Here is a 14189-nt window from a genome sequence, read left to right as displayed (position 1 = left end):
ATCCACTGTATTTATAAGGTTTCCATCCAATATGACTGTGATAGTGTGCCATTAGTTTATTTTGGGCTTGAAATTTTCTAAAATACTATATTTTCCTTTATCATGGTTGTTTTTAAGACACTAAAAACACTTTAGAAATATATTGAGTAGTTGGCGGCTGTTTAGCTCAGTTGGTAGAGCGTCCGCCCCATGTATGGAGGCTGTCAGTCCTCTGCAGCGGCCGCTGGTTGGACTCCCGCCTGTGGCCCTTTGCTGCGTGTCTCTTCACCCCCCTTTCCCATCTACTCTTCAGCTGTACTATCAAATAAAGGCAAGAAAAGCCCAAAAACACAACTTAAAAAAAAAAAAAAAAAAGAAATATATTGAGAGGTTAACGTCAGACTGGATTCTTACTGAAAACAGGGTCTGTTTTATAAAGATCAATTGAATTTCAGATCTAAGCTTTGATAGCAAAGTGCATTGTTTTTCAGAATACACATCAGAATCTACAATCAAAATCTCACACAAAATCAAGATCAAGACTTTGACCTTGAGAAAAACAGACACACACACACACACACACACACACACACACACACACAGACATACACACACACACACACAGACACACAGACAGACGCGCGCGCACACCAACATCTGGACAGCAGACTGGTCTGATGTGACGTGTAAACTGGGAATGCTGGGCTACATGTAACAGTTCTGTATGTGTTACTTAGTGACAAGGGGATCAACACAGAGTCGGAGGTGAGACTCAATTAAACGAGCAGACGGCTGTGGCATTTTCCCACTTACCACTATCGGGCTCTCTGGAAAATCCAGACAAAAGCAGCTGTCCTCACATAAACACGTCACCTTGTACACAGAGCCACACGCATGTACACAAGCATTACATATTGTAGAAGTACAGACACACACAGCGCACTGTTTTCCACAGATTTTCCACACAGATTTTCTTAAAGCTGAACCACAACAAGCAGAGTACAGCAGTGAAATTTCAGTTGCACCCATAAGACACGAGCTCAGGAGCCTCAGTGCTCCAGCCACATAATGACTCCCAGCAGCCAATGACAACAGTCTTCCTCCACATACGTAAGTACACTTGACACTGTGCACCGACCTCCACTGCGTTCAGTCGCAGATCCCCCACAGAGCAGGCAGGAAAGGACTGGAGCCAGAATAATGGCCCAGCGCTGATTCATATCAGGTGATTGTCTGTGACGTGGTGTTCAGCCAAAGGCCAAAGGCCATCGCGGTAGTGCTGCCCTTTACAACGTCACATTAGGCCTTGCTAATTCGTAGGCAATTAGCCTGGCTGCATGGGAGCTAGCCTGAGGCGACGGGGGTCGCAAGAGAGCAGGTTAGTCGGCAGCACAGACTGCAACAAGCTATTTGGTGAAGGTACAGGTCTAGACTGCATCTCTCAAGTGCTAAATAATGGGAAGGCCTGCACATTTCAATAATAATGTAATGGTGAGGTGAGCCTGGAATAACCAACATTTCCCATCATTATATTCAGCCTGAATAGAATAAAATACACGGCACAGAATACAGAATCATCTATACATATTTTTTTCATTAGACTGATTCATCATTTAGTTTTTAAAATTTCATAAAATACCCATCAACATTTCCCAGAGCCAAATGTAATGTCTTTTAATTCCTTATTTTGTCCAACTGGCAGTCCAAAACTCAAATATATTCTCAAAGAATGTTTGGATTGGATTAGACTCAAAACAAATTTGTTTGAGATGCTCTTTTGTACACAAAAATCACACAAAACTGCACAGCACGCTCTTAATTAATTAAAATGCCTTTATTAATCACAACATGGTCATGTTAGACATTAAGACAAAGCAAACCTCCTCCATGTTTCGGTATCAAGCCTTCGTCAGACAGTGCTTGATGATGGCATGTTGTGACGATAATTCATTTTAATGCCTTGCAGTATTTTTTTTTTCCCAAACATATTCTGTTTACAACGGTGCAAAGCAAATTGTCACATTTGAGAAGCTGAAACCTATGTATGTTTGGCATTTTTGCTTGATAAATTACTTAAATGTAAAATAGGTCTCAAAATTATTCTATTGATTAATTGTTTTAAAATTTAACAATAAAACTAAACACAACTGAGAATAATTTGATTATTCACCAAGGCTGAAAACATTATTTCACCAAGACATAAAAACACAACCTATAGCAGAACAAATAAAACGAGTGCACTATGGAATACTAAAACATAAGATAAAAGAAGGCCTAATTAAGACAAAACATAAAATACTGTAGGGCAGGTGGTGAAGGTCAGTTTTCAGAGTTTAAAATTCTGATTGTGATTTCATTACAGATGACTCACTGCTAAAAATGAAGAATAAGAGACAAAGACAGGAAACAACAAAAGAGAAACCTCTGTGGCTTTGGTCCCCTGCTGCGTGCTCTCTATGAGGGTATAAAGGTGGACCCTGGAGTGGAGGAACACGTGGGTGTGAAGGGGCTGTGAGGGGGCATGGGAAAATAGAACGGTGCACACAGTGTCGGACGCAGACAGAGAGAGGGAGAGGCTGGTAAAGATAACATAGGGGAGATAACGCTGTTCCAGTAATGACGCAGCCTGATGCAATGCTGTTTGCATTCCCCTCCTGTATACTGTAACTCCACTCCAGATTAATCTTTTGTTAAGAAAAAAAAAAAAAAAAAGGGAAATGCTATGCATGCATGTTACACAAGATGAATTTCAGAGCATCAACGAGCCCCGTAAACAAATGGTTTATGCATTTCATGTGCTATTTAATTTCACGATTCTTTTGTTACAGACTCTAAAACCTCCTCCACAGCTCCAGAGGAAGGTTCTCATCATTACTTCTCAGATGAAAAGAGCTCTCCATATCCATTTCCAGCGAAGACACAAAAACCTCACGACCTTGGAAAGCTACATGATTATAACGGATAACTAGATTTAGGCCGTTTAATGCACGTGAAAGTGAGTGTGCATGCGTGTGTGTAGCAGCGACACATGCAGTAAGCCTGTGTGTGTATTCGTGTGATTTCTAAGGATGCAAGCTGATGTATGTGTGCGTGTGTGTGTGTGTGTGTGTGTGTGTGTGTGTGTGTGTGTGTGTGTGTGTGGTGAGTGTGTGTTGTCCTGGTTTCAACTCTGCCGTTCCTGCACTCTCACATTATCATACAGAGCAGACGGAGTGCGTGTGCTGGGTAGTAAAACTCTCCTCTGCTCTCTGACAGTCTCCTCTCTCTTCTCCAACTCGACCCACCTCCCCCTCCCCTCCCTCCCCCCCTCATCTCCTCTCCCGCTGAGCTCCCCGTGTGTAATCTGTAGACTGCACACGTACACTGCCTACCTGAGTGGGAGTCTCTCTGTGGGTGTATACTAGTGTGTGTGTGTGCACGCATGTGTGGCAGAGGGTGAAGGAGACGGCAAGCACGACGGACCATGTACGAGGCGCTTTCTGAAAGCTCGAGCGTTCGCTTTGAGTCGCTACATTCAGAAACACGCATTTCAAAGTGTGTGCTTGCAATATGTGTGTGTGTGTGTGTGTGTCAGAGCCGCCGATGTCTGCCGAACGTGGCAGCCAGACAATCTCTGTGTCTGCGTCCCACTGTGTACAGCTGACAGCAATCACCTGAACTGGAATGAACCAGACTTATGTAACTTTCCCTGTGACGGCCATAGCTGGTATAAAACAAGCCCCACTGTGTTTGAGTCGGGTCATCCAGGAAGCAAAAGTTTACAGCCTTTTTCTCAAAGACACAGGAATCTAACTAGTGCTTTACCTTCAAGTGCTGCAGAGAGCTTAATTTGTTGCTTTACATGCTTCTAAAATGTCAGTTCATGCACAGGTCAGTGGTTGTGAAACTTGAATAATATTACATAAAATTGAAGTTGAAGATCCTATCTTAACTGTTTGGTTACCATGGAAATTATGGTTAGGACCTGATTTAGGAAAGAAGCAATTTCAGATGAACAGTTCCTATCCTAACTTAAGATGGGAAATTTGTATTAGACAAGCATTCTAACTTCCAAAAACCTTAACAAACCTTTATAAACTGTCAAAACTTTAGAAAAAACACTAAGTCAGGCCTATTCATTAGTGGCCTGCAGGCCAGTTCTGGCTCTCAGACAACCTCAATCTGACCCTTTGATCATTTCTAAATATGAAAAAATATAATTGTAATTTTGTTTTCAGTGGCACACATTCTAAGTTTATGGATGTTTACAGCATTTATTAGAAGATTACCATTTTATTTGTAGACTAATCAGCCCAGTCATTGGCTATATCTGTTATTAAGCACATAGACACTTTTTCATTAAAAAAAATCTCAACTCAGGCTGTTTAAACAGAGAAAATTTAGTTAAACTGACTGAAAAAAAATATGTTAAATGCAACATTGTGCTTATTAAAAAAACAAGCTACGTCTAATCAAGAGGTTACAAAGGTGCATTGTTTTTTTTTCTGTACTGTGCCACATAATGTTTTTTTCCAATTGTCAAAAAAAATAAAGTGGAGGAAAAAAATAAAAAGGTGCACTGTTTTACATACATAATTTTACAGGTCAGACAGGAAAAGTTACTCAATTTCTTGCTTTTACACAATGGATAGCTGAGACCATGGAGACTGACACTTTCTTTCCCACATCAGCATTCACCATATTTTCTTCTGACATCACGCTCAGGGTAGGAAGCTCAAATGCTGTTATCAAAAGCAGTGTTGCACTGCTATGTTCTAGGTTTTATGTCCTATAAATGTACAAAATCTGACAAATCATTATCATGTCGCCACTTCCCGATGGATCAGTAACATTACCATTTTAAATTCATTCTGAAATATCTTTTTTACGGGATGGGGGGGTTATGCCTTTAATTGGTAGGACAGCTGAAGATATGACAGGAAAAGGGGAGAGAGCCGCTGCAGAGGACTCACAGCCTCCGTACATAGGGCACGCGCTCTACCAGCTGAGCTAGCAAGTGGCCAAATTTGTTCTGAAATATCAACAGAGAAATTCATGCCTATCATATCGTGTAACACTATCAAGCACTAATGTTGGCTAGGAAGCGGCTGAATGCTAACATTAGCTACGGTAGGTAATGGTTAATCAAATGTGTTATTTTTTCTTGAAAAATGGCCCAATGTCCTTCGAGATATTCCCTCTCCCTTGTGTCTATCTATCCCAACCTTTCTGGCTGCAGATCAATCCGGAAGCAGTACAATGATAATTATTTGTCAGATTCCCTGTATTTATACGATTTGAAAAATGTCCGGCGTGTGAATATGGTAAATTTTTATGGTGAACTGCAAATTTCCCAAAAAGAAGAAGATGTTTTTGATTCATTTTGTGTATATTTCAGTATGTTTCAATGAGAAAAACAAAGTTGTTTAGTTTGACAAGATGTCAAAAGAAGTGTTAGTTGCTAGGTAAAAGACATAATAGTTGATGTTAGATTGAGTATTTAAGATTTCCTAATCTGAGATAAGATTTGATGAGGTAAAACAAGATATGAATCCTAAAGTTAGTTATGATTTGCTTCTTAATCTTAAACTCTTCCCATTTTAAGATAGGAAATTTGTGTAATATGGCCATAGATCTGTGTAATCCTGTATTAGCTGTTTTTTTTAATGCTATGCTTTCAACATATTCTGTCATATACTCTTAGACTGACAAATAAGTGGAAAGCAATACAACTTCAGGTTATGTATCTCACAACGAACTCTCAGCACTGATATCGTGCTCAAATGCCAGAACATGTGAAAATATAACCACAATGCCATCAGCACTGTGCTTTAATGATGCTACTAGAATGCAGCCACACACACAAATCAATGAATCTAGAGGTGTAATTATGGGATACTAAAACATCCTGGCACTCAAATACACCCAGCAGGAGAAGGCAGTCATGAGCTGCGGAGAGAGAAAAGCCTGAATGGTCTTAATAACCCCTATCCTCTCTCTCCGAACAGAAAACGAATTGATTGAATCCTACATGCAGGTAAGAAGCTCTGCCAACACAACCTGGCTTGTATCATAACCTTTTTGTCTCCGTTTCTGGCATGCATCTCTGCTCGGGGAATGGTGTGTTGAAGATTATAGACGGGGAACAAACACAGGTTCGTGAAAGGGAAAGAAGAAGAGAGGAGAGGAGTGAGTGACTAAGAGGGAGGAGGAGAGAGGAGGAGGGGGAGGGGGGGTATGGTGAAGTACAAGTACTTGGGAGATGAAGATAGAAAGTGAAAGAGAGAGAAATAATGAGAGAAGAAGAAAAATGTTCCCGCTCTCAGAGAGATGAATTGGTTGATAGTTTGCAGACAGCCTTTTGGATGTGTCAGTGGAAGGACTATATCCATCCCCTTCTTCACTAATAAGGTAGAGAATCCCCAAGACACAACCGTAGGGATCTATTCATTTGTCTCCAATAACACAGCCACCTTTCTGCTCATATTAGCCAGGATTTGCATTGCTACATTTACATAAGGATTTAATAATGTCATCTGAATGAGACGAAATGCGATCTGTCAATCACTTCCAGTTCACTAAAAGGTTTCCATGCTCTTCGAGGCAGTCACTGGATCAGATTTGTGTATTTTGAGCACCAGCAAAAGAGCTGAGGTTTGATAGCATTTAGGGTTGGGTATTGTTCAAAAACGTTGTTCGATACCGGAACTAATGTCTTGACTTTGATGACAGTTTCTGAACAATACTTTTGTTCAATACCAAATTTAGAAAATCCATTACAACAAAAATAATATTACAACACACAGTATTGTAAAATCACTCTCATCAAAAGAGGAAGCTGTTCCAAGGCCTGGGATAACTGGACTAAAGTGAAGAAACTGATGGGATATCTGTGCAGTATTGAACTGTATATAAACATAAATAACTGTCAAAAGAAGCATTAATAACAAAGAGCATGGCAGCAATATGTCATGGTAGTAATAAGCAGAAGCTTAAGAAGAAGGGAATGACTGTGCGGGTGATGTTTTTGGTACTGGGAAATAGTAGAGTGAGACCTCTAAGATATGACAAGGCATTCTTCAATAGCCTCAAAGCAGTTAAGTCAGTGCCATACAAATATCAAAGTTTGGAACCTAGCCCTAATAGTATTTGGTCAAATTTTAATCCAGTATCAAATCTGTTTTTTTGAATCTGATTTTTTTTTAAATCCCTCATCAAATCTAGGTTTAGCTTTAAACATTTGTAAGTTAAAAATAACTTACAAGTGGGCTCAGACTACAGGAGTTTCAGGTCTGTTTATCTCAGATTCATCCCTCCCAAGAATCACAGGAGAAATCAGGTCAGTGACCTCAGATGATACAGATGTTCGGCCCAGATTATCTGGTTGTGTGAAGGGTTCCCAGATCCGATCTTAAATTTCCTAGACTCATGGGGGCTGCCCTGATAATTTTCATGTTAAAATCTGGATGATTATGTCAGTACTCTATGAGTGGGACAATGACGGCGATAGGTCTACATGGAGACAGAAGCAGCTGATGGCGTTGCAAAGCAACAGTAAGCTCTACCCCTTGATGCTAACGTTAGATAGCACACTACTGTTGACAAGTATAAACTGGCATATTGGACATAATCAGAAATAGGACTGTGGGAAAACCTACTCGAACCTGAACATTCATAATATTTTTTTTTTTTTAAAAAGAGACCCAACACCAACTCCAGCAACAGCATGATACATCGATTAACTAGTAGCCATGGACAAAAAGAGCATTATAATAATGATTCACTAAGAACAATACTGAATAAACTCATTACAAAGCTAAAGTCTTTTAGGCTTCAAACACATCTGTGAATCAAATTCCAAAAACCGAAATCCTTCTTATTGGACTTGGATCTTCTTCAGATTACTATCATGCACAATTAAAATACTTTCATTCTGTAAACCTTTGCACATTCCTGCAGAAAAATGTACAGTCCTTTCATGGTAGCATATTGTACATATTTTTTATAATGTTTTATAATACTTTTCTGTGTCTTATTGACAATTTTATTTTTCCATTTGTGCCCTCTTGATTTTAAGTACTTGCTCTTTATCTTGGACTCTGTTCAACTCAGGTCCCAGGTCTAGTCTCAGAACAAAGCGGACCCACAAAGACCTCTATCCACTCTACTGACATGACTCACCTCTCTGTTGGTTCTGTTTAAATGCAAAAACAATTCATAGTCGAAGTGTGTGTTGAAGTCTGTTTTTTTCTTTTTTAAGGCAAGTAAGTTTAGTAATGTAATGTTATTAATGTTAATTAGCTACAGCTGATATAATTTGCTGGCGTCATATCAATGAAAGTGAAAAAGTGACAGTCAAAAGCAAAAATAGCTGATAAACTAATATTTGTTAGCCTGGAGTAGTTAGCAAATACCATTATTCTATCATCCTAGCCGAACCAAATGTGAGCCAAACTCTAATTGGAACCAGCTATAAGAGCTTAACCCCAAGGAGCATGACTCCATATCACACTGTTAATGTCTCTTATCTTGTCTTACCTTCCAACCGCTGCCTGCCTCTCTGTAGTAGGGGAAGTTGTCACAGATCCACTGGTAGATCTCGCTGAGGGTCATCCGTTTGCGTGGTGAGCCGTTGATTGCAAAGGTGATGAGGCTGGCGTAGCTGTAGGGCGGTTTACCATCTCTGTGCTGTGCAGCTTCCTCCTGGTCCAGCGTGGTTCCTGGGTCCAGATGGGTGATTTTTTTGCCAGGCCCGTGCCCGTGATGGTGACCGTGGTGGTGGTGGTGGTGTCCATGGAGGTGGTGGCTGTGGTGGTGGTGTCCTGCGTCTGCCTTCTGGATGGCTGCCCTCATGCTGAGCTGGGGGAGCCAGTCCATGGAGGTCAGGCTGCTCTCCAGCTCAGAGGTCATGGTGCTTGTAGGTCGAGGGGGTCAAAAGGGAAGGGTGAGGGGGCTCGACGACGTGGCGTATGGCGGATCTTCCTGTTGGCTCACTGAATGGGTGCTGTGCAGCAGCCTTGGCTCAAGTCTGGAAGAGCAGGAGGTTTGTTTACTACGCCTATTCATCTCCTTTAGCTGAAGCAGCAAGCACACTTGGCAGAGATACACAGATGTTAACTCGCACATTATTTTCCACATACAGTGAAGCTTTGTATAATGGAAAACTAAATATTTTGGCATGTTCATCACTTGGTCTTTAACACTGCACATAAGTATGAATTGCAATGTGAGCTATGGATAAGAATGAAACAGTTGTATGCCATTAATTACACAGTGAAAAGCAAAGCAGTATGGGGGACAAGGCATGAGTTAAGTGTCTTACTCTTCCCATTCCTTTCCATCTTTCTTTGGGCCAAAGCATCTGGGGAAGTCACCGAAGTGAAAGGTAGAGTCCTTCCCTCGTGCATGTTCACAAGTTCTTCATTTAGCCACTGCGATGGCCGCTGCTGCAACGCACAAACACAAAACCACACAAGACGGTGAGCTTGCACTGCCAGACAGCCTTCATAAGATATTAATATCGCACAACCGCTCAACTGGCCTCGGCATCTGTCCAACCCGATTAAAACTCTTCTCTCTTTCGCTCTCTGTGTTCTGTCTATCTGGATTGCCTCTCACTCTCGTTCCCTCCAAAGTGGAAATGGCAATTGGATCTGCGGAGTGACTAAAAGCTGGGGAATTGTTTTCACAAGTGCCTGCCAAATGGGGGGAACAGCTCGGGAGGAATTCCAACCCTCTAGAGGAGCCGAAAGGCTCGTCCCCTTTCCCTCTCTGTGTAACCCCCCCACACCGTGTTCCCATTCTCTGACTCTCGACGTGCCTCACTCTCCTGTCAAGTCCATGCCCACCCCCCACCCCCACCTCCCAGTGTCTCAGATCCTGCTCAGACAGACACAAACAATGAAATAACTCAAGAAGCCTCAACATTTTAATTTGAGAGCTATTTTTAGAGCGACACTGAACTTAAAAATGTGTCCTGTGTTGTAACTTTTTTCTTTGGTAGTGGGGGCTTTTGCAAATAGTTTAAGCATGATTCAGGAAAAAAACAAAGACAATCATCTGGTACACGAGAGAGAAGTTACTCACCAATTGTTCTGTACTTCAGTCAGTCACAGAACATTCGTAGATTTGTCACTACTGGACTGAGAATGTCATGTAACTGTTACTCATCACTGGAGTGAAGATGTTGCAGTCAGACCACTCTATGATTCAACAAAGGAAATTGCCTTGTTTAGTCCTCTGTGCTTTTGGAAAATAAATGTCCTGCACACTGGGAAATGCAAGCAAATGTACAAGTTTTACGAAAGATACAGAGTAGGCCAATGCCAGTGAATAGTTAACAATGGCTGGATGAATTCATCCTCCAAAGGATACAGAAATCTACATCCCATGCAGTAACCTTCGCATGTCCTTGAACAACAAAGGCCTATTGGCCCACGCATTTTCCATTCATGCTCACTGTATATAATCAAGGTGGGAGAACTTCAATGTGCCTTCCTACTTCCAGCAGGCACACAAACCCCTCTGTCTCTCTTTCCTCCGATCCCCCTGGAGAGCCGGGATGAAGAAGAAGAAGGGAAATGCTCAGCTCCTGCAAAAACCTCGCTTAATTACAAGTAGAAAAAAAACAAATGTTTAGCAGCAGACTCATCAAGACAAACAAGCCAGGCAGTGGGACTAGGGTAAGAGAGAGGAACCGAGAGAGAAGAGATATGCCCGATGAGGCCTCTTGCACAACACCACCCCCATCTCCTCCTCAAGGCTCTGCCACTGTGGGAGAAGCCATAGCCAACCCCCCTATTCCAAATCCCAGGAAGCCATCTTAATTAGTGCACCTTCTTTCTTTTTTTTTTTTTTTTTTGCTGAAAGGAAGGTAGCACTGCTAGTTGTAGTGGTGGTGGTGGGTAGGTGGGGATGGGGGTGGTGACACACAAGACACAGAACAACAAGTACTTATTTTCCCCTCATTAAAAGGAGGCTCAAGCTGCAAATCAGCCTGCCACAAGCCCTGACCTGCTGTGCTGCCGTGGCTGTTGTTGTCGAGAAGTTTGGGAGCGTGGGCTGGCTGCACGGCGGCACGGTGTAGCTTTGCACCGCTAGCCTGGTGAGGCGTTGGGATGATGAGTAATAGAAGAGAGTGGGGAGAGAGAAGAGGAGGGGCATGACTTGGCTTCTGGGGAGAGAGGCCCTGCTGGGCGGGTAGACGCAACCAATTACCTAGTCGACTCAGTCAACCGGTCCCACAGTGACTGGGCTAACCTCAGCACTGTGCCTTTTGTGTCTGATACCTGCTTTGTTTCACATCAGCCTCACAGGTCTGCGTGGTATCAGGGGAGAAAAATGATCACTGCAGAGAAGACAGCTTACAGTATATCTCTACCTGCCTGTCTCAGGGCTATCACTTCTATATAGGAATGCATTGAATTATAGCCATAGATGGTGACTGCTACATTGATTCAGGTATTTGTTCAAGGTTACCTGAGGGTAATGAAACACCAATATGTATAATATTATAGAAATTTTCCAATACAATGTTTTCTTTCCTGATACTGATCCAGATACCTGAACTTTGCTCATCGGCCAATATCAAGTGTCAATCCAATACCAGCGTATTAATGATATATCTATATTACCGTATTACCATTATAATATATAATAATATCAACAGCTGTATACTACCATCCCTACATGGATTTAATGTGATTGCTATAGGACTGTGACCATAACAATATTAACGCAATACTGCAGTCATGTGATGCCTACCTCACTAGCTCACTACCATCATCACCACATTTTTAACCTCATGTTATTCTGTTGCCAAAGGCGATTAAGATTAGGCCTGCCTTGTGCGACAACCCAGGAACACAGCCTAACTGGTTGACAGGTCAGAAACACCCTTCAGACAACACTTAACCCAAGGCATCCGGGGATTACCATTGGATAGCTAATAACACGCCAACAACAACTTCCACTGTTTTCAACACAGAAAAATGGACAAATGATCACAGTTGGATTAATCCTTATGGATTTATTTATTTTACCAAAGCGATATGATTTCACCAGAGCCATGTTTAATGTGCAACCCTAGCTTAAGTGTTAACATTAGCTTATCGTCAGCCTTTCCTGCTCAGCTTACTTTGGGGATAACTGCCTTCACTTTTCCAGCAGTTGGGAAATAACAGACAAGACTTTTCTTGGTCTTGAGAAGCTGCAGCGTTTATTACCTGACACACTGTAACCTGTACTGTACATTTATTGCCAGACTGAGAACTTACTGCTCAGTTTAAGTTTCTCTGCTATGGGCAGCACTGACGCTGTCAGTCTGCAGCTTACTCTCCCTCACTTGCATGCCACACACACTTACATACTGCCTTATTCCTTAAAGGAGCTACGCTATGCTTATAGCAGTATCCCTCAAAAAAGTAAACTATTATTTGGGCAGTCACAGTAAACTGCCATCCTATGTCAATACGTTGCTTTTTCACCTTGGTCAAAAACAATCCATACCATCACAGCCTTATTGCTATCATTCTTGCATGTCTTGGCTCAGATTAAACCTTTTGTAAAACAGAGAGGAATGACATGGAGCATGACTTTACCATCCTGTGTCAGGTTTAATAAATAGGCGATACTGAAGGCATTTTCCAATACTGGTAATGGAACAACCCTACAATATGACACAAACTGACTACTTTTACGCACAAAAAATATTGTGCGTTTTGCCCTGATTTAAAAAAAAAAAGACAATATTCCTACTTAGCTGTTAACAAGGGTAATGAAAATGAATATTCCATTAATATTCTTGTTTACATGTAGCCATGCATACAGGGAAAGAGAGCTTGGGCCATTTTGGCTCTCTACATTAAAACAGTATTTTTTTTCAAAATTTTCCCACTTCATTCGCTTCACTCACCTTCTTGAAAAGGTTGACATTGCAATATTTGCACATACTGAAAAACCTGTTGATATCAAAGTCCTGCATGAAGTTGCCGTGTTTCTCCTTCCTACCATAAATGTGGCCTTTTCTTTTGTGCATGCTTCTCTGCCCCAGCCTTGCAAACTGTAGTCAAAATCCCAACCGAGACACATATTCTGAATGTGCTGTATACAGCACATGTCCAAAGAATGCTCCTAAAACCTGAATAATATCCTGCATTCTCCACATATTAATCCAAAAATGCCAAATTCAGAATAAGGCCTATGTCAGAATATCCAAATATATAGAATATCCTGTTTACATGACCTCTATCAAACTCAAAATATTTTCATATTCTGAATAATAGTGGAAAATTAGTACAAATTTAAACGTAATCACTGAGTAAATTATCCCTTTACCTCACGTTCAGAAACATATCATAAGTGTCTGTCTATAGTGTGATATTTTAACATGTATTCAATTCAGGTGCCCCAGTTATCACTATATGTTTATAATTAACTGATATGATGTTATTATAACATGAATTGAAACCTTAAGTAGGAAAATAGAAAATTGAACCTCATTAAGAAAACTCATTATCCGTTTCCATTCATACACAGCTGATTAACTACATGTTTAGAAATAAAACTGAACAGTTCATTTCATGATGGACGGTTCAAACAGGGCAGGGCAGGAGAGAACTAATTGTAGTGCAATGATCTGGGGCTTATGCAGCAACCTAACCAACACTATTTCAGCACATCCTTGCCAAAAAACTCCAAGATTCAACTTTGTATCACTGATCAGGAAACATCAAAAGTTTTACCAACCAGGCAGATTTCAAAGAGCTGTAGTTGAGCAGAAAATAAAGGTAGGGAAGTGGGGATATTCTGGCAGCTGATCGTACAAAAAAAGTGGAGTTTGATTAAATAGTTTGAACGCTTGTAGTGTGAATGTGCATGGGAACATGAATTTTCAGAGATAGGTATTTGGCTAACATTAGTAGGTATCAAAAGATGTTCAAAATCAGGCAAAAAAGAACATGTGGCATCTCGAAAAAAGCATGTAAAAAGTTAACTTTGGTAAGTTGAAAGTTATTAGAGATATTAGCCGGCACTTCCAGAAAAAGATTACAAGCACTAATATAAAAAGAAGAGCAAGGATTTGGACGTTTATGAACAAGAAATCTTTCTCCTCCAAAGAATTTAAATACATCACTCCCCGCACTGTGGATGGAGCTTTCATGACTGGGAACATTGTCCCTTTAAAAGAGTTGAGGGTCTGTGTGTGTGTGTGTGTGTGTGTGTGTGTGTGT

The 14189-nt window shown here is 41.1% G+C and overlaps 1 protein-coding gene across 3 annotated transcripts in view; it reads right to left on the bottom strand.

Annotated features, from left to right (window-relative positions):
- LOC146325422 (forkhead box protein J3-like) overlaps positions 1–14189 on the bottom strand; it is an 87714-nt gene that overhangs the window by 59306 nt on the left and 14219 nt on the right. For 2 of the 3 annotated variants that reach the window (XM_084721443.1, XM_084721445.1), the window contains exons 2-3: positions 9281–9404; positions 8497–8986 (exon numbers count right to left, since the gene is read on the bottom strand). In XM_084721443.1, coding sequence (XP_084577569.1) covers positions 8497–8868 — 372 coding nt within the window. In that variant the 5' untranslated portion in view covers positions 8869–8986; positions 9281–9404. Of the gene's footprint in view, positions 1–8496; positions 8987–9280; positions 9405–10044; positions 10161–10417; positions 11289–14189 lie in introns of those variants that run through there. The other variant, XM_084721444.1, reaches the window with a different exon arrangement.

This window comes from Lutjanus erythropterus, chromosome 6 (assembly GCF_056507025.1).
Source record: "Lutjanus erythropterus isolate fLutEry1 chromosome 6, fLutEry1.hap2, whole genome shotgun sequence".
Lineage (NCBI taxonomy): Eukaryota > Metazoa > Chordata > Actinopteri > Lutjaniformes > Lutjanidae > Lutjanus > Lutjanus erythropterus.
The sequence above is the reverse complement of the archived record's forward strand: the minus strand, read 5'-3'. Positions and strand labels throughout refer to the sequence as shown.